This window comes from Anabrus simplex, chromosome 2, assembly GCF_040414725.1.
Source record: "Anabrus simplex isolate iqAnaSimp1 chromosome 2, ASM4041472v1, whole genome shotgun sequence".
NCBI lineage: Eukaryota > Metazoa > Arthropoda > Insecta > Orthoptera > Tettigoniidae > Anabrus > Anabrus simplex.
The window spans coordinates 1,238,518,349-1,238,545,264 of NC_090266.1; the positions used below are offsets into that span (position 1 = coordinate 1,238,518,349).

The 26,916-nt window shown below is 39.6% G+C and overlaps 1 protein-coding gene across 5 annotated transcripts in view; it reads left to right on the plus strand.

Moving 5' to 3' along the window:
- Positions 1-26,916, plus strand: part of LOC136863422 (32 kDa beta-galactoside-binding lectin) — a 297,029-nt gene that overhangs the window by 128,286 nt on the left and 141,827 nt on the right. For 4 of the 5 annotated variants that reach the window (XM_067139833.2, XM_067139832.2, XM_067139831.2 and 1 more), the window contains exon 4: positions 7,624-7,743. The exons of the other annotated variant lie outside the window; for it this stretch is intronic. In XM_067139833.2, the coding sequence (XP_066995934.2) occupies positions 7,624-7,743 (120 nt within the window). The remainder of the gene's footprint in view (positions 1-7,623; positions 7,744-26,916) is intronic. 5 annotated transcript variants of the gene reach the window in all.

The following is a 26,916-nucleotide window of genomic DNA, read 5'->3' on the forward strand; positions in this document are numbered from 1 at the left end:
GATGTCTGACATGAAAGACATCAACAACTGTGGTATTAAGTACCTGACTGATCTGAGTGACCGAGAAGTGAATAGGCTTCACTCCCACATGGTTTTTGTCACAGATCATGCAGCTAGATTGGTTGACCTCCTTACTGAACTTGAAGGGTCTCTGTATCCTACCTCTCATCTCCTTTACCCCAAATTGCAGAACCCTGACGCCATTTTTACCTTAATTTGTGAGGGGAATTTTTCTGCGGCAACTAATGATGCTTTGATTAAGCTCACTCCTCTACAGCAGGCTGCATGTAGAGACACATTTGTCAAAGCTGCTCATTCTTCACAGTACAAGCTAGCCACATTGAAAGCTAAAGACCCCAACCATAAGCATTTTGTGTCAATTTCTCAAGCTTTGCATCCAAAAAATATAATTTTGAATAACACTGATAAATTAGATGAGCTTGAGAAATTGTTTGGAGTAACAGATCTCTCACGAAACAATATCTGGTCTGGTTACTGTTCTCCGAAACATGCAATTCAAACCCAGATGAAAGAAAGTGAAAAGTGTGATGTCATGCTTGCATTAACTGCAGTTCAGACAGAGTTCAGCATATTTGCTAAATACTGTCTTGAGTTGTTGTGGACCCCAACGAACAATGTAGATAGCGAGCGCATGTTGTCTCATTACCACACAGTGGTTACAGACAGACGGTACAATTAAAAAAAACAAAAAAACAATGCCGAAGTACTGACAATGCTTTCGTTTGAACAATGAATTTGTATTGTGTGTGAACCAAGGACAATAACTGCACTTCATAAACTTGGAATCATTAAAATTAATAATACCATGCGATTATTTTAACTTTGTAAATAGAGGCTAATTTTGGAAAAATAGAGGCTAATTTTGGAAAAATAGATGCTAATTTTGGAAAAAAATAGATGCTAATTTTTCAGATCCCTATTAATATATAATCAATAATTTAGACAGCTTATAGCTTGATAATTAAACAGGTCCCTAATTAAATACTTAATTAGTTAATTAAGCAATTCTGGATAAATAATTCATATTATCACATTCCAGATGAACATAAAATATAAAATTTAATAAAATGGGATAAGCTAAACTCAGAAATAAATAGGAATGAGATGACCTCGAATGAATAAACTCTTTAATTAATTTCAATAAGGAAGATACAAGCTATAATTGAGAATTGTGCACTATGAAGGAATATAACCTGCTCGAAGATGATAAATGATAATTGTAAATTATTGTAAATAAAATCAGTTAGGAGATAATTCTCTAAAATATGAAAATTAGAAGACAGAAAAACAAGATACTACTCAAAGGAATGGATAATTAATTTATTAACTGACATAAAGGCAAGCAGAATTCTGATACCAGTGTAGCGAAATTTAATTTGGTTATCGTATGAATTTAGACACACTTGGGAGTACTCTAATGTATGAGAAATTTATGAGCATGTTTTCCATAATTTTTTTGAGAAAGCATCTTGCTTCGTATACTAATGCATGAATAATTTGGTTTTTCAGTTACACGTTATTCATGGTGAATTTCCTGTGGAAACACGGTATCATTCAATCATAATATAGGAAATTGAATGTAGAAGTAAGATTTCTCAAGAAGAAATAGTTGCTTCATTGTCATTTTGCGAATAAATTTGATTTTGATCGCTTGATCTGTCAATACATGTAATTTTGATTAGGATTATGTGTCATTTGCTAGAAGCCTATCCTCTTAACCCATAATGCTATTTTTTTAAATTTTATAAAAATGCCTCTGAAAATCAGATATCAGTTCACATGGACAGTCCATGCCTGGATAGTCTCATGTCTACTGGGTGACCGGGCGAGTTGGCTATGCGGTTTGGAGCGCGCAGCTGTGAGCTTGCATCTGGGAGATAGTGGGTTCTAACCCCACTGTCGGCAGCCCTGAATATTGTTTTCCGTGGTTTCCCATTTTCCCACCAGGCAAATGCTGGGGCTGTACCTTAATTAAGGCCACGGCCACTTCCTTCGCATTCCTAGGCCTTTCCTATCCCATCATTGCCATAAGACCTATCATTGTCAGTGCGACGTAAAACAAATAGCTAGCTCTACTGGCTGAACCCCGGAGATGGGGGCAATACATCTTGACTCTTCACTTAAGCCCAAGGTAAATGTTATCCTCTCTTGCCTCTCCACTTACATCCAAGGGAAATGGTATACACCAGGGTCAACCAACTGCTTGAACGTGTGACGTCGGTTAACTCATCACACACTCTGCCTGGGCAGCAAACAAAGTAACTGAGAAGTGCTGACTAGAGGGACGAGGGGAAACACAACGTCATTGGTAGGGGAAGGCCTAGGACTGCAGGTAGTAAAATGTGGTATGCGTTGTACATATTTCTCTTGACATACTTCATTGTTTTGTAGCGTAACTTTATGAAGTAGAATAAGGATTAGGCCCCTATACAGCAACATTATTTCTAGATTAGCTAAACTTGTTTTTGCGGTGCATCTTCAAAACTGATAGTGGAAAAAAAAGATTTGCTGTTTTACAGTATTATCAACTGTAAAATGAGTGCTAATAGTAACCAACAGTACAGTTTTACAACAAAATAGCACAAAGGATAATCTGTAAACTCAAAACATGCGTTTTTACCTCATGACATCGATACTCAGTGGCCACTCGTGCTTTTTCTTGATTTTTAATTTTTTTTTTTTTTTTCATTTACTAGTTTTTCATTATTTGGAGTTAATGTTTGAGAAACACTAAGTTTAAAAGCACATTTCAGATTGTGATCTGACAACTGGCTTCTCTGTTTTGGTTTAGTTGTTTTTAAAATAAAAAAAATAATCGCTCGCAGGCATACGTGGAATCGAAAATACTCAACATTCTTGATGCAAATCTATATAATTATGGAAACCTTTTTTGGTGAAAAATGTCTATAAAAGTCACAGAATCCCTTCTTATTTTCAAATTTATCACTTAGTTCTCTATCACACTATAAATCTATCAACTCTAATTGCAGGTCTGGATCAACGTTGTCTGCGGCAACTGAATATGGCGTTAAATTGTTAAATCTAGAATCAAATTCCCAATAAATTTTTTTTATGATTTTGATATACTTACCAGTATTCTCAGCTGTAGCACATTCAGACATTGTAAGCAGTTTTTTTGAAAATGTGGAATAGTTCTGTTCAGAAACTGACACAATTTTAATTTGAATGATTTCACTCGGTCAAGCATTTCTGTAATTATTAAACCCTTTCTCTGGAGAGAAACATTCAAAATGTTCAAATGACCACTCCCTGTGGGTGGGGGACACAGATGAAGAATACACCCACGGTGTCCCCTGCCTGTCGTAAGAGGCGATTTAAAGGGGCCCCAGGGGCTCTCAACTTGGGAACGTGGGTTGGCAACAACGGGGCCCTTAGCTGACTCCTGGCATTGCTTCAACTTACTTGTGCCAGGCTCCTCACTGTCATCTATCCTGTCTGACCTCCCTTGGTCAACTCATGTTCTTTTCTGACCCTGGCAGTATTTGAGCATTCGAAGCCTAGGGAGGCTTTCATTTTCATGCCCTTCATGGCCCTTGTCTTTCTTTGTCTGGTACTTCACTTTTTGAAGTGTTGGATCCCTTCTTTTTCCCTCTCTCTACCCCCTTGTGGATGGAGGACACATACATAGACTACACCCACAGTATCCCCTGCCTGTCGTAAGAGACAACTAAAAGGGGTGATCAAGGGATGATGGCATTAGAACCATGAGATTATTTGTTATTTTCACCATTACGTGCGGAACACCACAGGTCAACGTTACTTGTGACTAGTACCACTTTGCGAGAGTCTGCGTTTTATAGGAGCAGTACTATTCTGTGCGGAACATTATGGGTCTGAGTGTTGCTTGTAAAAGAGGTCGTCGTGTATTCCATTGGTCTGTTCCACCGTGTTCAGTACGGTCTGCGTTACCTATGAGTAATACCACGTTATGTGCAACATCATGGGCTTACGTTGCCTGCGGTTAGTACTACTATGTGAGAAACACCACGGGAATAGCGGCGCCCGTGATTTGTACCACTGTTTGAGGAAAACCATTGGTCTGCATTGCCAGAGAGTAGTGTTGTTATGTGCAGAACACCATGGGATTGTGTTGCCTCTGGGCATTACCATAATGTGTGATGTGCCGTGGGTCTGCATTGCCTATGATCAGTACCACTATGTGAGCCACCCCATGAGTATACGTGGCCTGTGATTAGTTCCACCAAGTGAGGAACACCACGGGAATATTGGCGCCCGTGATTAGTACACCTAGGTGAGGAGCACCTTGGGTCTGCGTTGCTGTGAGTGGTGCCATTATGCACAAAACGCCATGGGTTTGTGCTACCGGCGAGTGGTGCCTTTGCGTGTGACATACCATGGGTGTATATTACCTGCGATTAGTACCACCATGCGAGAAACACCATGGGTCAACGTTTTACCTGTGATTAGTACCACTGTAGGAGGAACACCATGGTTCTGTTTTACTAGTGATTAGTACCATTATGAGGGACTGGTGACCTGGATTTTGAACCCTTTTAGATAATAAGCATCATTCCAATAATTAAGACATTGTGAATTGGATCCACTGGTTGTTTTTGTTTCATGATTGTTTCCTCATCACCATTGGTTTAAGATTCTTGTCAGTGGATACATTTTGAAGTTTTAATTTTCATTTCGTTACACCTCGTACCATTACGTGCTGATGACCTAGCTTTTAGGCACCTTTAAACAACAATCATCATCATCATCATCATGTTCAAACGACCTGTTAAATCTGCAAGAAATGCGAAGTCACAAATCCACCTGCAATCTTGTAGTTCGGGAACTGGCACATTTTGTCGCTCCATAAATGTAGCTATATCTTTAAACGTAAGGAACTTCATCTTATTTGTCCGTATTGAACTGAGATCACAATTATTTGAAGTCTATCAGGTTCCACCTTTTCAATACTAATACAATGTTGTTTGATGATATTTACAACATTATTTATTACAGTACATGTTTCGGTGCTCTATTATGTCACCATCATCAGCTGATTTATAAAATGTGAAAAAACTTGGCGATCTAAATATTAAACAAAATATTGTCATACTTAACTCATACATATACATATTTACATACAACGGAATATTGGTTAAATCCTAAACATCTATTATGCTATATTAATTATCCTTAATATGTAACAAGAGAATTCTTGTAAGTCATGAGTATAAAATTTTTCTCATCTGGTTGACGAGTTGTCTTTACATTCCTTATATCTTGTCGTAGTTGAAAAAGCACATTGAGTACTTTGCCTCAACTAAGCCTTCAAACAGCAGAATGATGAGACAAATAGCCAATTTCACTGTCACTTTTTGCTAGGAATTCCTTGAATTGCCGATGATGTATGGCCCTTGATCTTACTAGGTTGGTGATTCTGACCATTGTGGTCATTACATTGTTCACTTCTATGCCTTTTGCACATAGACTATGTGAATGTATGATACTGTGAATTGGAATAAGTGTGTGAGCTATATTAAATCTCTCCATTTTTTGTGTTAAAACCCCATCTACTCCAGCATTATGTCCATAGAAGATACACCATCTGTTGCTATTGAAACTAGTATGTTCAATGGCAAGGGAGCATTTTCAACAACACTTACAATGCAGTTGAAAATGTCAAAGCCTTTCGTGGTCCTCCTCATGGGCACTAAATCCAGTAGTTCCTCCCAAATTGTAATGTTTTTCAACCCCTCTTATGAAAACGTCTAGTTGGGCCGTGATAGAAATATCTGTGCTCTCATCAGTTGCTAAGTAATATGCCAAGAAGCTTTTTGTCAGTTCTAATAATTGTAAGTGGACATCATCAGATAGGTCTTGAATTCTTCTCGACACTGTCTGTGGGGACAGGCTGGTAGCTTCAAAACTCTTCATTGATATTTGGACAAAACTCCTCACCTGCTAGAATTAAACATTCCTTCACAAATTCATTATTACTGAATGGTTTAAGTTTCTTAGCAATTAAATACCAAATTTTAAAACTCAATCGAACTGCTGACTCACTGATCGAATGCTCAACAGGGTTATTAAATTTATCTTTCAGTTCTGCAATTACACGTCCCTGTTCTTTCCCTTGATACTGATCATAATCTGTAGCGTGACCACTGATCTGTATACATGGATGGCTGGCTGGTAGCTTGGGTAGCAGTAAGCCGAATAGAAGATGACTGGCGTAGCAAGATGGCAGCGAGCGCATGGTGCAGTAGACCACGAGGAGCGCGCTTGCTTCGTTTATGCTTAGTTTTGAATATTTGCTGGTTTTATGAATGTGTACATTTGCTTCAATTATATTTTAATTTGATAAACTGTGCGTTGTTTCATGGAAACAGGAAACAGGAATTCATTATCAAGCACCGTTTACGATATGTCGAATCTAGGCCTGTATAGTGAGCTACGTTTATAATGCATAATTTCATGGCATACATGTATACAATTTACAGCAGTGTTTCCAGAAACTGTTTTTTACTCGTATTATGTTACCGTTCACTAATTGCATGTATTCAGCACCTAAGTTAATATTTGTTGATCGTTCTTATACACTCATTTTTATTGCTATCCCGGAGATTTATTGACCTCGGAATAACGTGTCAGTGATCCCATTGTCCTTATGCTTTGAGTGAACATGTCTCTATATTTTTAATTATTCCAATGCGCCATTAACTGCGATTTAAAATTGACTATTATCATTGCTTCCTCATAAGTAGAGCTCTAGGATGGGTATGCCAACATGGCGAACTGCACGTTCAACTTGGCTTACTTTCTCCTGCAGCGGAGAGCTGCCATCAGCGATCCATCTATAGAGATCAGTGAGCGTGATACAAACTGTAGTGGCATTGTAAATTATACCTTTTTATATACTGTAGCTCTTTTGTACAAACTGAACATTTAACTGTAGCATTCCTGTAATTTTGAACAAATAAATAAATAAGTAAATAAATAAATAAAGGTAAAAAGATCGGAGGCATAGGTAGCTTGTCGCACTGTGATATGTTCGGTTCATGTACTGTACCACTACTAACACCACTATGTACAGCATAGCACGTGCCTACTACAAAGCGAAGCACCTGCGCTCTTACATCACACAGGCTCTCCGACATTACACGTCAGCCAGTTGGTGGACACTGGTATACACAACTTGACTGTCTTCTTCAGCTCATGGTAAATTGTATAACTGTTTTGATTCTCCACTTCAGCCTCTGGTACCCTATATATAGGCCATGACTGACTCCTTCCTGATACGTCTCAATAATAAATACAGAAAACCACATGGGTTTACAAGGATGTTGACATGAAGCGACAACAGGAGTTATCTATGTTACTGGTTAGTTATGTCCGATAAAATAATTGTAGTTGGAATTCTCATTGGTACATAGGAAATTCTTTAAAAATTCATTTTCTTGTAGTACATAATGTTGAACATATGATTTATGACCAAGAGGTTTGAAGTGCCATTGAACTATAAGTTAACTTGGTTTCTTGATGGGTAGTGAAGAAGGCATTCTATATAATTTTAGTCACATTTAATTTATTTGGTATACGTTGAAGTTATTTCTCCTTGTTTAGATTACCATTGACGATTGCCCGTTCATATACTATAAACATCGTCAAGATCCTTCAGCTATTTCACATCTTTCAATTCATGGTGATGTTGCTGTGCATGAAGTAAATTACCAGCCATCAACAGTAAGTTACCCTTCTACTTGTTTTCCGTAGCATTTAGTGAAGTCCATTGTCACTGTTGAGTGTTTGTCATTTCAGAGGGCCTGACAGTAATTTGGCTAATAACTTAGTGTTTTGCATTGATTGACTGTGAGTGTAAGAGAGAATACTGGTAGATGACCTAGAACATAAATAAAATATATTGTGAATGACCAAAAGTACTGGTACAATAATCATTGTCAAAGGAGTACTTCGATGCTCTAATATTGAATCCAAATTAACACCATTAGGAGGAAGCTACTATTGAACGTATATGTGGTTGCACAGAAATGAGGAAGGACCTATCATGGTTGGAGGTGAATGAAGCACTGAACAAGATAAAAGGAGGGAAAGTGCAAAGTGTAAAATGAGTTCAGCACAGAGATGGTGAGAGCAGCAGGAGAGGTGGGGGAACAGTGGCTTTATCAGATAATGGAAGTGGTGTGGTAGGAGAAAAGGACCTCTTAAGACCAATCTTCATGAAGGAAATAAAAAGGAGTGCAAAAATTACTGCAGAGTCTTGACTGATGTCGCACTATGCAGAAGTTTTTGAAAAGATCTTACAGAAAGGAATCGGGGACAAAGTGGAAGGAGAGCTGAGGGTAGAACCTGGGAGGTCAACGGTGGACTTGATATTTGCTGTAAAGCAGCTACTGGAGCGCTATTATGAATGTGACCTTTTAAGATATATAGAGCGTTCCAACCTTAAATTGCAGTACGGCAGTAATGGGATAATTCCGTCTCTTTCCTTCTCCCATATTTTGCGGGTAGCGCTCTCCTACACTAATGCAGCGGGTTTGCCAAATATCGGTAAATCAGAATGTTGTCGGTTAAAACGGGTGAATATCGTGTTATGTTAACAAAAAAAATGTAAAAAAATAATTTAGTGTGAAAATGGTAATATAATGGAAAGTTTCGCCAAATGCAAAATCTTCATTGCATAGAACTTATCATGTTATAACTCTTATTTTATACTCTTAATTTTCGTAATTTTTTCACTGCTGGTAAAGAAATATTTCAGCTCGATGTAGATAAGTTTATTTTTAAATTTCAATAATAACAAAATGCAGTATATGCGTTTATAGTCAGTCATGTTCAGGAAATTTTATGTGCAGGCACGAGAAAGTCAGTCGCTGGCCAGCGTCTTTCCTATTTGCACGGGGGGTCAAAGCGAGGCAAAAGGTCTTCAGATATGGAAGTTATTTTTAAAACAATCCAGAAGTTATTATCTTGCTTAGTTCTTAATTTGTGACAGGAAGAATATCTCCTTGAATTTTGGTTTCGCACGTGACTCGGCTGGCTGTCTGGCTGGCTGAAGTACCGGTAATGATCTCCCAAACATGTGCTTTTAACATTTCCATACAGTCGCATGCAGTGCAGTGCTCATTTCGTCAGTCGTATGTATAATAGTGATTAAATACATATCAGTGACATATGCACAATTCTTGAGGAAAAGTGTAGGCCTATTTCGTTTGTGTGGTTTGTGAGTTAGTGCTCGTGCGTGGGGATCTAATTTCGAAGAAAAAGTGCAGAAGGATCATGGCGTGGTGATAGCAAAGCAAACAGTCTTCGGATATGGAAGTTATTTTTAATTCATACCTCAAGTCCTTATCTCGTTATCTCTTAATTTATGACAGGGAGAACGTCTCGTTTGTTTACGTTTCTCGAGTGAATCGGCTGGCTGAGCTTTTAAATATACTGACAGCCTTGTGCAGTGGTGTTCATTTAATCCGTATTATACGATTGATTAAATAAAGATCTGTGATATATATATTTAATGGCGTGTGGCCTCCGAAGAGGCCGAGTGCAGGTCTTTCGAGTTGACGCCACATAGGCGACCTGCGCGTCTATAATAATGTGGCCCTACCTGTGATGAATTCTAATGCTGAAGACGGCACACACACCCAGGCCCCGAGCCATTGGAATTAACCAATGAAGGTTAAAATCCCCGACCCGGCCGAGAATCGAACCCGGGGCCCTCTGGACCAAAGGCCAGCACGCTAATCATTTAAGCCATGGGGCCGGACAAGATCAGTGATAAATGTATAGTTCATGGACAAGTGGATCGTGTTTGTTGTGTTTGTTTAGTTTGTGTAGGTGTCAGTTCGTGCTCGTGCGGGGGGTTCTTAGTTCGAAGAAAAAGTGCAGAAGGATGTACAATGGATCGTCAAATTAAAAAGAAACGTTCCGTAGGTAAACTCAGGGGAAAAGAACGCAATATTATAATGAGTGTCCTGGATTATTTTTTCAAGACTATGAATATGAGCAGCGCAGTCAGTGAAACAGCTCAAGCTACAGGTTGTTCCGAAAGAACAATCTATGCTGTAAGGAAGGAACACACACATGGTCCTTTGTGAACTCCCGCAAAAAAAAAAAAAAAAAAAAAAAAGAAGCAAAAAAGAGGACGACGTCAGAAAAATGCAAGGAAAATTAAATATGATGAAATTGTGCGAAGTGGAGTGCGTCGGGTGGTTCACTCTCTTTTATTTGCTAACATACCACCGACATTGAACCTGATTTTGAATCGGGTAAATGGAGAAGATTCTTTGCCTCGAGTTTCCAAAACTACGTTGTATCGCTTCTTACATGCTATAGGCTTCCATTATTTAAGACGGGGTAATAAAGCAGCTTTCACTGAAACCGATGAAATTATTAATTGGAGGCACAAATATCTCAGGGAGATAAAACGTTTGAGGGCACAAAATAAAGCTATAATTTACACAGATGAATCGTGGGTAAATATTGGGCAGACAGTGACAAAAGAATGGAAGGATAGACAGTGAAAAGTGCATGGCAGGCCCCCATTGAAGGGGTGAGTTCGGGACTTAGGCCACCAAAAAGCCGAGGACCGTGATTTGCCTTAGTCCACGCTGGTAATGAACATGGTTTTGTTCCTAATGCTGAACTAACATTTTTATGCCATAAAAACATAAGACAATTGGGAAAATTACGTGAACGAAGTAAAGAAAAATGAAAGAGATTTGTGGAAAGCAGACGAATTACAGGACGATGTTGACGATGAAAAGTTTTTAATACGACTTTCTTCATCGTCCGGATCATTCTCAGGTTCATCTCCCGAACCCGGTTCATCCAAAGCGGGAACATCAGGCCTTGCAGAAAGGATAGAAGGTGTACGTCCAATGTGTGAGAGCAACGCCAGTGATTAAGGTATGTTGTATTTATTTTACCACCCTACAAATATTAATTTATGAATGAATGAACTTAAAATTACAAAATTACAAACGAAAAATGTGGAACTGTGACGCCCTGTTTGAGTCACACTCGAGCGTGATATTCACGAGTCGATTTTGCAACAGCGCGCTTCATCTACGCTGTACTGCAATTTAAGGTTGGAACGCTCTATAGAGAAGGCATATAATAGTGTGAGTAGAAGCATGGTATGGGAAGCACTGGAAAACCAAAGGCGTCATAAAGCATCTGTAAATGGAGTGAACCCTCTTAGTGCCATGCTCTTGTGCTTAGAATGTGATAAAAATGCCAGGCTGATCAGTAGCATTTTGCAAGTCCATATTTTAAGTGCCACATAATTTACAATTCTGCATATTTTGACTTTATTAAACTTGCAGGAAATGTTGAGTGTAGTATGTACTTACTACTGACAATAATTACAATACCGTTAAGTTTCAATATATATATATATTTTCAGAACACTCTGAAAACAAAAAATCAAATTAAAAAATTGCAATAAAAATAATTCAAAATTCAACTTACAGATAAAATGTGGTAATCCCTCTGCAATGCTGCCATCCAAGTGAATAAACGCAGACAATTTGAAAAATATTTCTTTGGTAGTTCCACAAGTAAAGAACAAATAAAAGTACGCACTAGGTTTTGCGCCTGGAGATGGGGCATGTTTCGGACTAGGTGTTTCATAATATTCAGGTGAGGGGTGGTGTTTAGAATCTTCTTGGCCGTTGACAACTTCACGTAAATCTGGAAATTGATTAGCATTGTTACTGTCATCTTCTGTACTCGTAATGACCTCGAAAGAAAGTGATTCTGGTTTGAGCTTATTTAGTACCAATCCGATTCTTAAAATCTTCAACTCATTATTATTACTAACATTATTTACAACATTTTTCGGTACATGTTTCGTTCTTGTTGTAGGATTTCTTCAGCCAGTACACTTGATTTAAAACATATTGATGCATGATTAATAGAAGTTTAAAAGAAACGCTCAGATATTGCACACAAAAAAAACCCCTACTTCATACTATTTGTTCATTACATTAAAAACAAAGGTTCGGTTCATTTAAAAAGGTGTCTACATAAAATAGTCTTACGTTGTGACTATTAGATTATTACTTTAATGTAACACAGCTATCTGGGCTGACTTCAAAGCGTGCTGGTCGTTGATGAGGAAACTACAACATTTCTTTTTCCTGTATTTCTGTTTGCCAGAAAAGAACTGTGATATGACAACTTTTTTTTTTCTCACCATGGTACTGTGCATCGCTGTCAAATTCATTCATCAGAAATAAGTTTGGAAATAAGTCTGATTACCCTCTCAGTTGTATTCCCAAGGGTTGAACTGTAAATTTCAACTTCAGAATGAAATTGAGATTTAATAAGTAAGACAAAATGGGGAGTTAAATATATTTAATATTAACAATGTAGTCGCTCTCTCTCACTCTGTAGGCTTCTGAGGGACGTGAAGTTCCTGTGCCAATCTCGCAATCCTCTTCCATCCTTTTTGATCTTGAGCCTGCTCTTCCTGGTTATCATTTTGGAGGGTGCAGCATACCTTGTTGATCTCCTTCTTCCAGGTGCTTCGGGGTCTTTCTGAAGGTCTTTTCCTATTAAGAGAACCCTTATATAGATTTACTGGTGCTCTGTTATCCTGCATCCTCAGTACATGTTCAGCCCAGCGCAGTCTGTTGGATTCTATCACACCCATTATAGTGTGGTGTTGAGAGAGGGTGTAAATCTCATGATGAGATCTTTTCTGCCAGCTTTGAGAAATAGGATCGAACCATGGGCCAAATATTTTTCTAATATTTACAATATACCGACTAAAATTGATTTAATTTACCTTCTGTGCACTTCTCTCCTTTCCTTCAAACAGTTGTATAGAATTTTAAATTTATCTGCAGTTGAAGCTCTAGAATCTTGTTGGGCATTGAATTTCTGGCAAACCATTCCCCAGCACACTTATTCTAATTTTTAAAATTTTCTATTATGTCGTCGTATTCTCCAATAATATCCAGGAGAAAAAACTTTTCTCTTTTGGAATAATTTTTGTCTGTGTTTCTTTTTTAGATCCATTTTTCAGACAGTTCGAAACAAAGAATTACGGTAATATTATTGCTACTATACAAAACAAACTATGAATATCACTTCACTATACTAGCACACAGTGTTGCTGGTGTTCAGTGACATCCAGTCCACAAGTAAGTTCGAAAGAGCTCTCTTATTCTGCGCAAACATGAGTATGTGAGCAGTGGGGAAACCTTCTGCGTTTTTCCGACATCATTCAGAAGATTGAATGATGTCAATCCTACACACTTCTTACTCGAGCTTTAACGGGAAGGGTGCTTTAAAACGTTTTGTGCAACAGGAATTCAATAATGCAGCATTAAAATTTCAACAAGTCATTAACTAACACACCGTTAAGAGTATCTTAAAAGTACTTTGATGAAACCGGCCAATTGTGTGTAAATAAACGAATAAGTGTTCACCTAGTGATTAAATTAGAAACTACTTTCTTCATACGGTGGTATAATCAGGAAAGATGTTACCATCTGTCCGTCATGGTTGTACTAAATGCAGATAGTGATGTGTGCTGTTCAAACGGCAATACATCGTTGCTGCTGTAGTACCCAACAACGATATATTGTCTGGCACGCTAAAGTTTAAGGAAGTGTACCAACGGAGCATAAGTTCCGTGAAAATAGAGGGAGAAAGAACATATTTGCTGGAAAAGGCTGTGAAAATCCCCCTCCCCCGCTATTCATTGTGTTAATGGAGGAGATAATGAAAATGGTAGAAGAATTGCAGAGGAAGAAATGAGAGGAATGGTTTTTGCAGATGACTCTAATTTGGGGAAACAGGGAAGACGAGATGCAGGATCAGCTGAATGCATGGGAACAATGCCAGGCTTAGTGGCTCAGACAGTTGAGGCACTGGCCGTCTGTCCCCAACTTGGCAGGTTTGATCCTGGCTCAGTCCGGTGCTATTTGAAGGTGCATAAATATGTCGGCCTCGTGTCAGTAGATTTACTGGCACGTAAAAGAACTCCTGTGGGACAACATTCCGGCATCTCGGAAAACCGTAAAAGTAGTTCGTGGGACGTAAAGTAAATACCGTTATTACTATTGCATGGGAACAAACTGTGGAAGAATATGGAATGAAGTTCAGCATAATAAAGAGTGAGTTTTTGGTAACATTTACAGAAAAAAGAGAGAATCTCAAGCTTCAGCTGACTAGAAAGTTTGAGGAAAGAGGAAGAAATGAGAAGTATATCATTGAATGGGTGGTACAAGAAAAGTAACAAGCTGTCAAAACTAATTTAGGAATAAATAACATTTAGGAAATACTTGAAAAAGAAAACATATAATAACAGATTTTTCCTGAAAAAAAAAAAAAGAACAACTTAATTAAAATATGTTTCATTCTTGAAAGGAATTTGCCATTTACACTGCGTGACAAAAATATTGAAGTACCCAAAAAGGGAGAAGGAAACTAAATTAAACTTTTTATGTCGGGAAGGTATGTGATGTTATATGAGTTATTACAAAATAGTCATATTTACAAAGAACTTGGCAGTACAATCCCACTTATCAATATGACATTACAACCCCCTCTGGCCGCAATGCATGCTTTGATTCGGTTGTTGTAAAGCCATTGTATCTGTTCCGGGGTATTCTGTGGAACGCAGAGGTGAAGGAAGGTGCGGGTTGGAATGGGTCTATCTACGATAGCCCTAGGTGTGGCTCAGTTTTGGCAAAACACCATCTAATGTAGATGTACAGTAAATTTGGTCTATTTCCTATGTCTGTTAATTTTTGTAAATAGTATAATTATTACTTTATTTTTAACTGTATGATTAAGTATGCTTCTGACACGAGTAAATAAATAAAATTTAAAACTTTAAAATAAAGGTTATATTTCTTTTCAGTTGTTAAATTTTAACAAACAACAAGAGAAGAAACAACAGATTTCGGGTACAGAGTAGAAAAAGAGAAAGCCTAGAAAAAGTTTGTTACAATTTGAGCTCACTATTTACAGAAGTTGCTACATCACTAATCTAGTGTTCAGACAAATGGACCAGGAGACAAATCTCCCAATTTCTATTACAAGATATTCAAAACACAATTTTTAAGAGCACTTTGCACCAACGGTTAAAAGTTACTGCCTTCCAAAGGCACCACTCAATATTACAGAAATATCTATTACATCACAAGAAAAGAGCCTCAATGCTCTACAATTCTACCCAGGAGACTGCGCTCCCAAACCCTTACAGCCTACTGAAGGCAACCATTAATTATTACAAGACAGAAAATAGCGTCTTTGCTCAATAAAATTACACTTTCAGGCCCCTCTAGGCACAACCTACAATTTACAATACCATATCAATTACCTTCTAGTTTACACAGGGGTATCTAGTACCCATTCTACTGGGCTGTTATGGAAATTAACAGGTTCAATTACTGGCCCCAAAAACAAAATGTATGGAGGCGGACACTTGCACTACTTGAAATCAAAAGGTTAAAACCCTACTTGGGCTTGCGGCCTGACGATGCAGTGGCTAATCCCACGCTACTGAGGTGACTAGAAGGACAAGTTAATTTACAATTTACAAGTGAAAAACAGTTACAAAATCATAGTCACTTCAAGATTAATTGAAGGGGAATTCGAGAGGGTAATGCACTCTCTATCCCTGGTTTTTAGTTAAGTACCTTTGACTAACTTGAACTTTTACATGAGCAGAAAGAAAGGTTTACATTTTAGAAAATTTACAGTTACATTACGAAAGATAGGGAATTTTCCCCTTGGGTCAGCTTACGGAGATAACTATTGAGATAGAAATATGGTGGCCATTACCTGGGCTGGTGTTCTGCCTGCCGAAGAATGAGGACCCCTGCCTCCTCTCTTAACACACACACTCAGTAGCATGAAAATCAATAAGACAGGTTAGCTCGAAAAGGCGTCAGCTTTTATACTCGAGAGAAAGGTTCGAGAAGGCTCTGGACTAAATCCGGACATACCCCCCTCATTTTTATTGGACAGGCAAAAAGTTGCAAGAAGCTGAAAATTAAATACACAAAAATTATGATTGGCCAGACTCTCAAGCTGGCGGGATGAGTAAGAAGTTTTGCAAACCTTGAAGTATCAAAAATAAGGTAAGTCAGTTCAGTTCAGAAAACCTATAAACACCAAATTTCTTTAAATTTCTAGTTATTTCACTTTGCACCAGAGTGCCTGGCATCAGTTCTTTAATAGAGGCATCTATGGAAGAAAGTCCAAACTTCTTGAAATAGTTGTTGCAACCTGTGATACACCCCAAGAAAACAAAAGAAATCCAGTCAGTTTAGGAAACTTTAAAATAACACATTACTCTATCACTTTAGTAGTGACATCTTTTGATCAACGTCCCAACTTCTTGTACTAGATGTTTCAATTTTTATATGATGGATAGCGTTCTTGAAGGCGCTTCATTTAAATGCATGGGGTTGAGGTGTACTTCCCAGGACCTCCCCCCCTCCCCCCCAAAGGTCCTTCCCTGGGGTGATACTGAAAAAAAAAAAAAAAAAAAAAAAAAAAAAAAAAAAAAATAAAAATTGATGTTGGAATTTCACAGATGAAAAATTTCTTGCTGGAAGTTCATTTTAGAAAAAAATATCTTGAAACCCAATCTTGAAGTCTTCCCGCAGTAGTCTAAGTCCATGGTGCCTAGTTCAAGTTTGTAAAAGTTCCAAACAAATTTATTAAAAAACCACCATTCCAATATTTTACAATCTTTAAGCTTGAGATACAAATATTACATATATGTTAAAAATGGGACATGTTTTGCTTAGGCTTTGTAAGCATCTTCAGCCATACTTAATATAAAGCTAAGTCAGGGCCCTAAACTGGGTTCTTCATTAAAGTATAATACATGCTTTAATAAGAGATAAAAATCTAGTCTATGAAGAAAGCGATGCTTAAAATGCAGCAAAAGTTCAATAATGAACTTGGCATAGTATTGTATGTACAAGGAATTAATACTAGTGTCTGTCTAAAAAAGTACAAGTTGGTTATTTGTAGAACGAGACATAGTCATAATGATCTGACATACATTTGGATTTGATATTAATGAAGCGTGGATTAATTAAAATATCGAAAAATAAATCTTTGAACGTTATTGATTGAGATTCAGGTACGTAGAATTACAGTGGAGTTGTTAACTCCAAGTGGTTGCGTGATAAGTTCACAATAGGGTGTTCAATAAAGCCTTAGATGTGGAAGAATTCACAATGTAGCACGTGTTGAAAACTGAAATGTGTAAAAAAATAAATGTAACTATTGAAACATAGAGAACATTCTATTAATGAGTGGAAGTTTAATATCGCTTACCCCTAGTGGTGACAGAGAGGTGACTAGCCTTGTTGGTTGTTTGAGACGATCTGGTAGTTGTTATTCTACTGCTACGTGTATTGTAGGGGTGTGTCTGTAAAGGCAGGGAATGAGTCGGGAGAGGGGAGGTAGGGGGAGCATTGAGGACATTAGGGGTAGGCGATGTTAAATTGTAACGAACAAGAGAAGAAACAACAGATTTCATGAACAGACTGTAACCTTTACTACAGCGGTTACACCAATTACTACAGCGCTTACAATAGACAAACACTAAACACAGTAGCCAAAACACTACACACTCAGAGAAACATTAGCTGAAACTACGCGGAGCTCCGCCGACAACAACATAAGTAAATATCAGTAGGGCCAAATAGTGGACAATAAACCAGGAAGGTGGAAGGAGCTAGGACCTACCGAGGGCATGGATTTGGCTTAGATTGCAGATTCCGAAATAAGCAATCGTGATCCTTAAATTTGAAAAATATTATTTACAAATGTATTTTACAAATACATTCCGAACAAAATCCGCCAACTTGCGACTTACGAACTATATGCTCTGTGATACACATAACTTAGAGGTTCTTTGATAATACCTTCCTACAAGTTCAAAATTTCAAACCAACTATATATCTAGTTACAAATCCAGTTGTACAATGCAATTTACAGTGAAGTAAACGTACTCTCCAAAACTCTAGCGTACATCAAGTGACACTGAACTACCAGAGGAAAACCCCAAGATAAATATATTAAACTACAATCTACATATTTAGTGAAACAAGAAATGGCAATGCCTCGAAAACAAACAGGCAAGCCCAGCTGAAAAGCTAAGGCGTCATAAATAATTAATTTGGCAAATCTAGGTTAGGCTAGGGCAGACTCCTATACGAAATAGCAACCGAACATTACGGAAATTTTAGCCGGAACGGAATTCAAGAGTGCTTACCCGAAGGTGGCCCATCCCGGTAGCGAGGCGTCGCACATGACGTAAAACTTCAGACAGACCAGGCCAAGACAAGACGAAGAAATGCTGCCACGCACTCTATATAAGGGTAAATCCTGGCCTTGGAGTAACCAATCAGAATGCATGAGTCCGCCTATCGCCACCTAGGTTCACCAATCACAATTCCTACTACAGTCGCGAACTTTAAATGCGTTTCTGGAATACGCACGTTCGCGAATCTTCCATTTCCAGAATAGTCAGAAAATATATTCTAGAAGACATAACCAACAAAATGCAACACACCCTGTTCAACAAATTCATGTAACATTTCTGGATACTTCCATAAGTACAGAACTGAAATCTACTATTTACAAATACAATATGTTATGAAATATTACACTGTACAGGTTAGGACATTACAAATAAAACATTATCACCATACCTCATATCATACAGTAAGTATTACGAAAGGTTTACAGATAAAGTCTTCAATACACACTTTCCAACACATTCTACACCTGTGACATCTTTCTCCCCCCGAAAGTCGAGCCACGCTCGACCATTAACATAGTTTCACTGGGGAGAAAGCGATAAAACGTTCTCACACAGTACAGATAGTAAAGATACATTACCCTAACACACACGATTTCTTGAAGTAGACTTTCTGATAACAAAACAAACTGTCGCTACACCAAAGGTCCTTTCAGTAGCCAGGAGTTTATGGTTACCGATAATTTTTAAAAAATAATAAAGGTGTACATAGATCCATCTATTTAATAAATATCACCTGGATAGTCACACTACACTTCAAAATGCCTTCTGGACCTTTTACAATTGCTTTGACAATTTCTAGACTCTCCACCAAAGGATGTACACACATTCTTTCTGCCAAATGTTAGTCATCCAGGAACTTCTCACTTTGTTGCTAAGCAGCGTTCAAAGCCTCCTATTAGGCGAGTTATGGACTAAGTATTTAGCAAGACTTTTCCACACCAGTCACAGCACAGCTGGGCCACAGGTTCTCGCAGATGATCCGGCTGCGGACACGGCCGTTTGCCGCCAGCCTCCATTCAATTTCAGTTCAATCCAGGTAGCTAGGTAAATTGTAGTCCAGTGGTATCTTGCACCAGGTAAGCAGATGGGTGAGACACCGTCCAGTCCAACTGCCTCCAGTAGGACGTTCGTCACAGGATCGTGGTGCGGTATGGTAGCGCTCAAGGCACAGTGTGTGCCTCCCAACTTGGCACTTCAGGTTGCCGTCCAGAGAAGCTGGTCACTGCAGCCACTGTAACATAAACAAACGGCAGCAGACAGGGGAATACTTGAGGTAAAAGTATGCTGCTGGGTTCAAAGATCTTGCGTAAAATCGCCCAATGGGTGGCTTAATGCGTATACAGTAGGGACTCTCCCTCGCACACCAGGGATTTTAGGGCACTAGCCCTGGGGCAAGCACTGCTATCTTTAATTAATTTGACAAGATTACGGTGGGGTGGAAGGAAACTATAGGAGTTTACCCTAAACCTGAAAGTAAGGGGAATAAATTCCAAGGAGTGACCCTAACTAAAACCTACCTAACTTATAATACTAAATCCATTACACAAGATGATCCCTAAGGTATTTAGCTACACAATTACTTACAACTTACTTACAACACAACTTATTACCTTATAACTAAAACCTTATAAATACCTTACAATAAACTTATCATTATCTTATAACTAAACTCTTACAAATAGCTTACAACTAAATCTACATGGTCACCAACAATGGTATTTACCCTTTCCTACCAGACTTAAGGTACCTTGATCTGGGAGAGTTGGACTCTGCTAATCCTTTTCCTTTCGGGATCGCTCACCAATAATGTCACCGGGGTAAGGAACTTTAAGATGGTGCAGGGACCTCGAAATCAGGGGGGCCAACTTACTGATAACATGGTCCGCAGCACTACTGACGGGGTGTGTTTTAATAAACACCTGGTCACCCACAGAGAGTTCGTGCGGTCTTCGCCCGTGGTTGTAATTACGCTGGACCTTAGCATAATAAACCTTCAACTTCTTTTGTGCATGGTGCCAATTAGCTCGGATCTTTTCTGGGCTGGCATCGTCGGGCAGAAGATCATTAATTGACCATAGGTTAGATAGAGGAGAATTTGGGGTAAAAGCCAACATTAACGAAGCAGGGGTTTGCTTGTGGCTTTCATGCACAGCAGTGTTAAATGCAAACGACAACCAATTTAGTGAGGAATCCAACTTGGAGTGGTCTGAAGAGCGATAAGCGATGACGGCAGATGGCAGGTTACGATTCACTCTCTCAGCATAATTCGGCTTCGGGTAATACGGGGTAGTGGTTACGTGAACAATGGATAGATCAAAACAAATTCCGGAACTGGGCAGAAGTAAAGGCTCTTGCGTTATCACTTACCAAAAATTGAGACGGTCCAAACGAGGCGAATATCTGTTTCAAGCACGAGATGGTGGTGTTGGCGTTAGCCATCAGAGTGGGGAACAGCCACGTAAAACGTAGAAAGGCGTCAACACACACAAGTATGAAACGATGACCATTCCGAGATCTCGGGAAGGGCCCGATATAGTCTATGAAGAGTCTTTCCATTGGGCGAGAAGCTTGCTCAGAACACAAGAGTCCTAGACGAGTATTCGGGGCGGGTTTGCTGATGTTACAAATCTTACAGGACTTGACAAGGGTACGAATCTCACTATCCATGGATTTCCAAATGAATTGGTTACGAATCTTCTCTCTCGTTTCAAAAACACCCAGATGACCGTCCATTGGGGATTCATGAAAGTATTTGAAGAGAGCCGGGACCAGGTTAGTTGGGACTACAATTTTGGGGGGTCTGCGACCGCGAATAGGACAACACAGGACACCATTCTTAAGGATGTAGGGCTTAACATGCTCACCGGATTTAATCCTGCCAATAATAGCTTTTAACTCAGCATTGTCCTCTTGATGTTTGATTATATCCTTGAAAAGGAACGGAGAGTCTGTGAGAACTACGTTCACAAAAGCTGATGCTTCTTCGGGAGATGGGTCTGCCGGCTCTGCCTGAGGGTCAGAGCTGCGTGGATAGAACATCCTACTGAGGCCATCAGTCACGTTTTCCGTGCCACGAATGTGCCGGGCTTGAAATTGGAAGGCTGAGATGCGCACTGCCCAACGTGCTAGACGACCGGTCCTTCACTGCTTGGCCAGTACCCGACTCAACGCCTGATTATCAGTTTCCAGATCGAAAGGAAGATGTTCCAGGTACATTCTGAAGCGTTCTAAAGAGAAGACAACAGCTAAGGCTTCCACCTCATACATGGAATAATTTCACTCAGCAGGTTTCAGGTCACGCGAAGCATAAGAAATAGGACGACGCCCTTCTTGAAATTCCTGAAGAAGAACACCGGATATGCCTGAGGAAGAGGCGTCAGTCTGAAGGATGAAGCGTTTAGAAAAGTCTGGCATAGCCAGTAGAGGAGCGTTACATAAGGCAGATTTCAGGTCCATGAAGGCTTCGCGTTGGGCATCACCCCACACTAATTTGCCATCCTTTCTTCTCAAGCCATTTAATGGGGCTGCACATTCAGCAAAATTGGGAATTTGCAAAAAAATTAACCATGCCAATGAATCTGGGGAAAATTCTGGATTGCGGCAGTACGAGACTGATCGATTGAGACACCCCTCCCCGACACAATATGTCCTAAGGAGGACATCTGGGGTTGTGCGAAGGAAACCTTGGTTGCCTTGAGGTTAGACCTGCTTTACGCAGTCTTTCAAGCAGTTCATTGAGATGGAGTAGGTGTTCCTTGAAGGTTTCACTAAAAATTACGAGATCATCAAGGTAATTATAAACGAACTTGAACTTGATGTCCCGATAAGACATAATCTAGTAACCGTGTAAGGACAGCCGCTCCAGTCGCCAAGCCAAAAGGGATGCGCTGAAATTCATATAGGTTCCATTCGGTCGCAAATGCTGTGAGATGCTTGGATTCTTCGGCAAGAGGTATCTGGTAATAGGCCTGATTTAAATCGAAAGTGGAGAAAATTTTTGCAGTAGCGAACCAAGAAAAACAAGAGTGCAAATCAGGAAGGGGGACAGATTGGAGGACTACCTTATGGTTCAACATCCATTAGTCAACTACAGGACGATAACCACCTCGTGGTTTAGGGACCAGAAACATGGGCGAAGAATAGGCTGACTTGGACGGGCGTATCACTCCGCCAGCGAGCATTTGATCAATAATAGCCTTCAGGGCTTTCATCTTGGGAGGTGACAACCGGAACGGAGGAGAGCGAACAGGTATGTTATCCGTAACCTCAATTTTGTATTCTAAGACGTTGGTGACACCTAACCTGTCGGTGAAGTCATCAGGGAACTTATCGCAGAGTTTCCTAAGTTGATTGGCTTGCTCTTGGGTAAGTGTTCAAAATCAAAAGCCTTGGGTTCATCAGAATCTTCAGGAACAGCGTTAACGGACAAGGCAGAATAGGGGAGCGATCACACAGCTCAAAGGTTCTTGCACAAAATTCAAATGGAATCTGTTGAACTGAAGGTCCAAAATAATGCCTGTTTTAACAATAAAATTGGTACCCAATATGAATTGGCAGGATAAATCCTTTGCTACTAGTACTGTCATTTTCCAGGTGAAATCACGGACTCTAATCTTGACCACTAGTGATCGTACAATGTTCAATGGATTAGAATTAGCAGTATGGCAGGTTAAGGACACAGGTTCTAATGTAGGTAACTCGCAAACAGTTTTCATAGAATCGTACCAGGTCTCACTCATCAAGCTGACACTACTCCCAGAGTCAAGTAACGCACAGACAGGTTCATTACTTACCTCTATACATAAATATGGTAGTTTACAAGAAGGTATGGCAGAAATCCTACAAGATTGCAAGAAATGAACACCAGAGTCAGACTGGGAGCAATCATTAGCCTCAGAATTAAATAAATCATCCAATGTGCAGTCATGATTGACAAGACAAGAAGCCATGTTTTGGGGTTTACCATCAGAACTGGCGGTTAGTCATCTAGCATTACTATGGCCTGGGGTCCCAGAGCCAGAAATGTTATGTGGGCACTGCCTAGAGAAATGCCTGGTTGATCCACAGTTACGGCAAGAAGTATTGGTGGAAGAGCCTCTACCCATCGCAGGATTTGCATTGCCTAATGCCCCAGCCTTGGAACAATCCCGCTTGAGATGAGTCGTGGAACCACAACAGAAGCATGAACGGCGATTACGCGAGTTGGAAGCAGGTGACCGGGTTGTTTTAGAATCCTGAGGAGAGGGCATGCTTATAGGAGGTGGGGCTAATGCAAGGCGTAACTGGTCAGCATATCGAATGCCTTCAGCAGACACTGTAATTGCTTCCAACTGGGCGAACGTTGCTGGTCGAGGTGAAAGAGCTAGATATGATCTATAGTTCGGGGCGAGACCTTCAGTTATGTTGGCAACCATCCGGGCCTCTGAATAGTGGAGCCTGAAAAATCTTAGCTTGGAGCTTAATATCTTGAACATATTCAGATAATGACTCATTGAGATGTTGTACTCTGAAATAGTGCTTCTGCACTAATGCAGACAAGGCACTAGCAGGAATGAAATATTCAAGCACATGGGCATGAAATTGATCTACTGACCATCTTTCGGAAATGGCCCTGACAATATGCTCAGAAAGAGCCCCAGAGACATGCGGGTATAGAATTTGAAATACGTTGTCGTTACTGAGATTATACGCTATTGCCTGATCCTTGAACTCAGTTAGGAAGCGAAGGAAGGAAATAACTTCATGAATGGAGTTAGCTGAAAATTTAGAGACTCCCTTAAACACAGTGGTCAACGGGTGAGGCAGATTGGAGAAAATCTGGGGAAAAACAGGTGTAGGGGGTGCTTGGGGAGGCTTAGAATAGTCCAGAGGGTTTACTGAGGTCTCGTACCTTTTATTCGGGTGCCCTTGTGTAAAGGGCGGAGTACAGATTAGGTTAGGACTAACGTTAGCCTGCAATGTTATGGGCGGAGACAACTTCATTTGAGGAAGGTTCTCACTAATCTGAGAGACCATCGGGGCATTAACCTGTTGTGTAGGGGTTATGCAACCTAAAATAGCACTTAATACCGGTGGTGCTAAGACAGGGGGGTAGTTTTGTACCATTGCATCAGAACCGGGTTGATTAACAATAGAGGACAGGCACTGAGCCTCAACAGAATTACCAGTTAGCACAGGAAAACTTGTACGGGTACCAACATGCAAAGGAGATAGATCATTAGAATGACTTTCAGGAGTCCTAGTTCCAGACAATGAAACAGAAGATCCCAGGGCAGCATTAGTCACCTCAGACTCTTGAATAACACCAGCACTAGGTGTCAGATAGCACACTTGAGCAGCAACAGATGCATCACCAGAGTTAACACTGGGATAGACACTTGAATTTCAGAAACTGTGTTATCCAACTTACTGCCTTCAATTAAACCACTGATTCTGTCGATTCTCGAAAACTGTACTAGTAAGGCTTGACATTCCTGCCACTCAACTTCTGGCAATTCGAGAGACAACTAATCCTTAATTCTGTCCAGGTAATGTAATAACTGCCCCTTAACCCGCGCTAATTGGCCATGCGAGGGCTCAGAAGCACAAAAGGACACAAGAATGGCGTTAAATTCAGCTAACCTATCTTTAACCACGCCAAAGACTCGCGCAACTCGTAGGTAGTTAACTCAGATATGGTTATAGGTAAGTTAAGCGACTGTTTCAATGGGCTAGTGTCGTCTCTGACATTGCCCGTTGAATTAATTTTTCGGATACGAAGTTCATAAACGAGTTCTGCTTTTCTCAAATGGAAAGGATTAGGAAGAGCTCGAGCCATCCTGACAGGTGGAAACAAGATTTCAAGCGATACCGAATCAACTCTTTTACGGTGTTTTAGGTTAGGTATGATCACAGTTCACTTTTCTTCGTCTGCAACCTAGCACTTGCCTCTGCTACCAAAACTGAAACCGTTACTTCAGCGGCTACACTAAACACAGAAAGGGAGGAAAGAAAGTGCAGTTACACAGTACCAACAACCACAACACACTTAGTGAAACGTGGCCTGAAACTGCGTGGAGCTCCGCCGACAACAACATTAGTAAATATCAGTAGGGCCAACTAAACGGCAATAAACCAGGAAGGTGGGATGGAGCTGGGAACCTACCAAGGGCATGGAGATGGCTTAGGTTGCAGTTTGCGAAATAATCAACCGTGATCCTTAATTTTCAGAAATATTATTTACAAAGGGCTTTACAAATGAATTCCGAACAAATTTAGCCATGCGGAAGGTACCGACATATAACTATAGTAAAATACCATTTACATGTTCTGCTGAGACACACAATTAATAATAGCTCCCCATAAGTTCAAAGAGTCAAGCCAATACAATATATCTAGTTACCAAACAGTTTGTACAATACAAATTAGAAGGTAGGAATAAACGTAATATGCAATTACAATTTTCAGTGAAGTTAAACGTACCTTTCAAAATTCTGGCGTACATCAAGTGACACGGAACTACTAGAGGCAAACCCCAAGGTAAATATATAAAACTACAATTTACATGTTTAGCGAAACATGGAATGGGGAATGCCTCGAAAACAAACAGGCAAGCCCAGCTGAAAAGCTAAGGCATCAGAAATAATTGAGTGGCGAATCTAGGTGAGGTTAGAGCAAACTCTTATATGAAAAAGCAAGCGAACATTACAGGAAATTTAAGGTGGAACGGAAACCAAGAGTGCTTACCCCTAAATGGCCCATCCCGGTAGCGAGGCATCGCTGATGGCATCAAAACATCGGACGGTTAAGAGATCGAAAACTGACAGGCAGACCGCTCACAGACCACAGACAGACCACGAAATGCTGCCTCGTTCTCTATAAAAAGGGAACTCTGGCCTTGGAGTAGCCAATCAGAACGCAAGGGCCTGCTTATCGCCACCCAGATTCACCAGTCACAACTCTTACTTCACTCGCGATGTTAAAATACATTCTTGAATACGCACGATCGCGAATCTTCCATTTCCAGAACAGTCAGAACATACTTTCTAGAATACATAACCAACAAAAGGCAACACACCCTGTTCAAAAATTCATGTGACAACTTTCTGGACAGTTCCAGTAAATATAGAAATGAAATCTACTACTTACAAATACCATATGTTACCAAAATATTACACTGTACAGGTTAGGTCGTTACATGGAATACAAATAAAACATATCACCACACTTCAGATCATACAGTAAGTACTACAGAAAGTTTACAAATAAGGTCTTCAATAAACACTTTCCACTTCCAATACATTCTACACTTGTGATAATTTTGATTGTTTGTTTGGTAGGAATGTTAGTGTACATGTTTGTTATGTCAAATGAGGCAAGGGTATGGTGTTGTTCGATCTTTAGTTCTTTGGTTTTGTTGCAAAAAACTACTGAGTTTTGTATTGTTTTGTTTGCTAAAAATGAATAATGCTTTTTCTAATTTTTTTGAATGAACTGCGATTGTTGATAGATTGGACTGGCTCCATAGTTTATAATCAGTCTCATGGGTACATTTTCTTTGTGTATTTTAGGGTAGGCTTTTGCGGATGGTAATTGGGGGTTTCCCATTT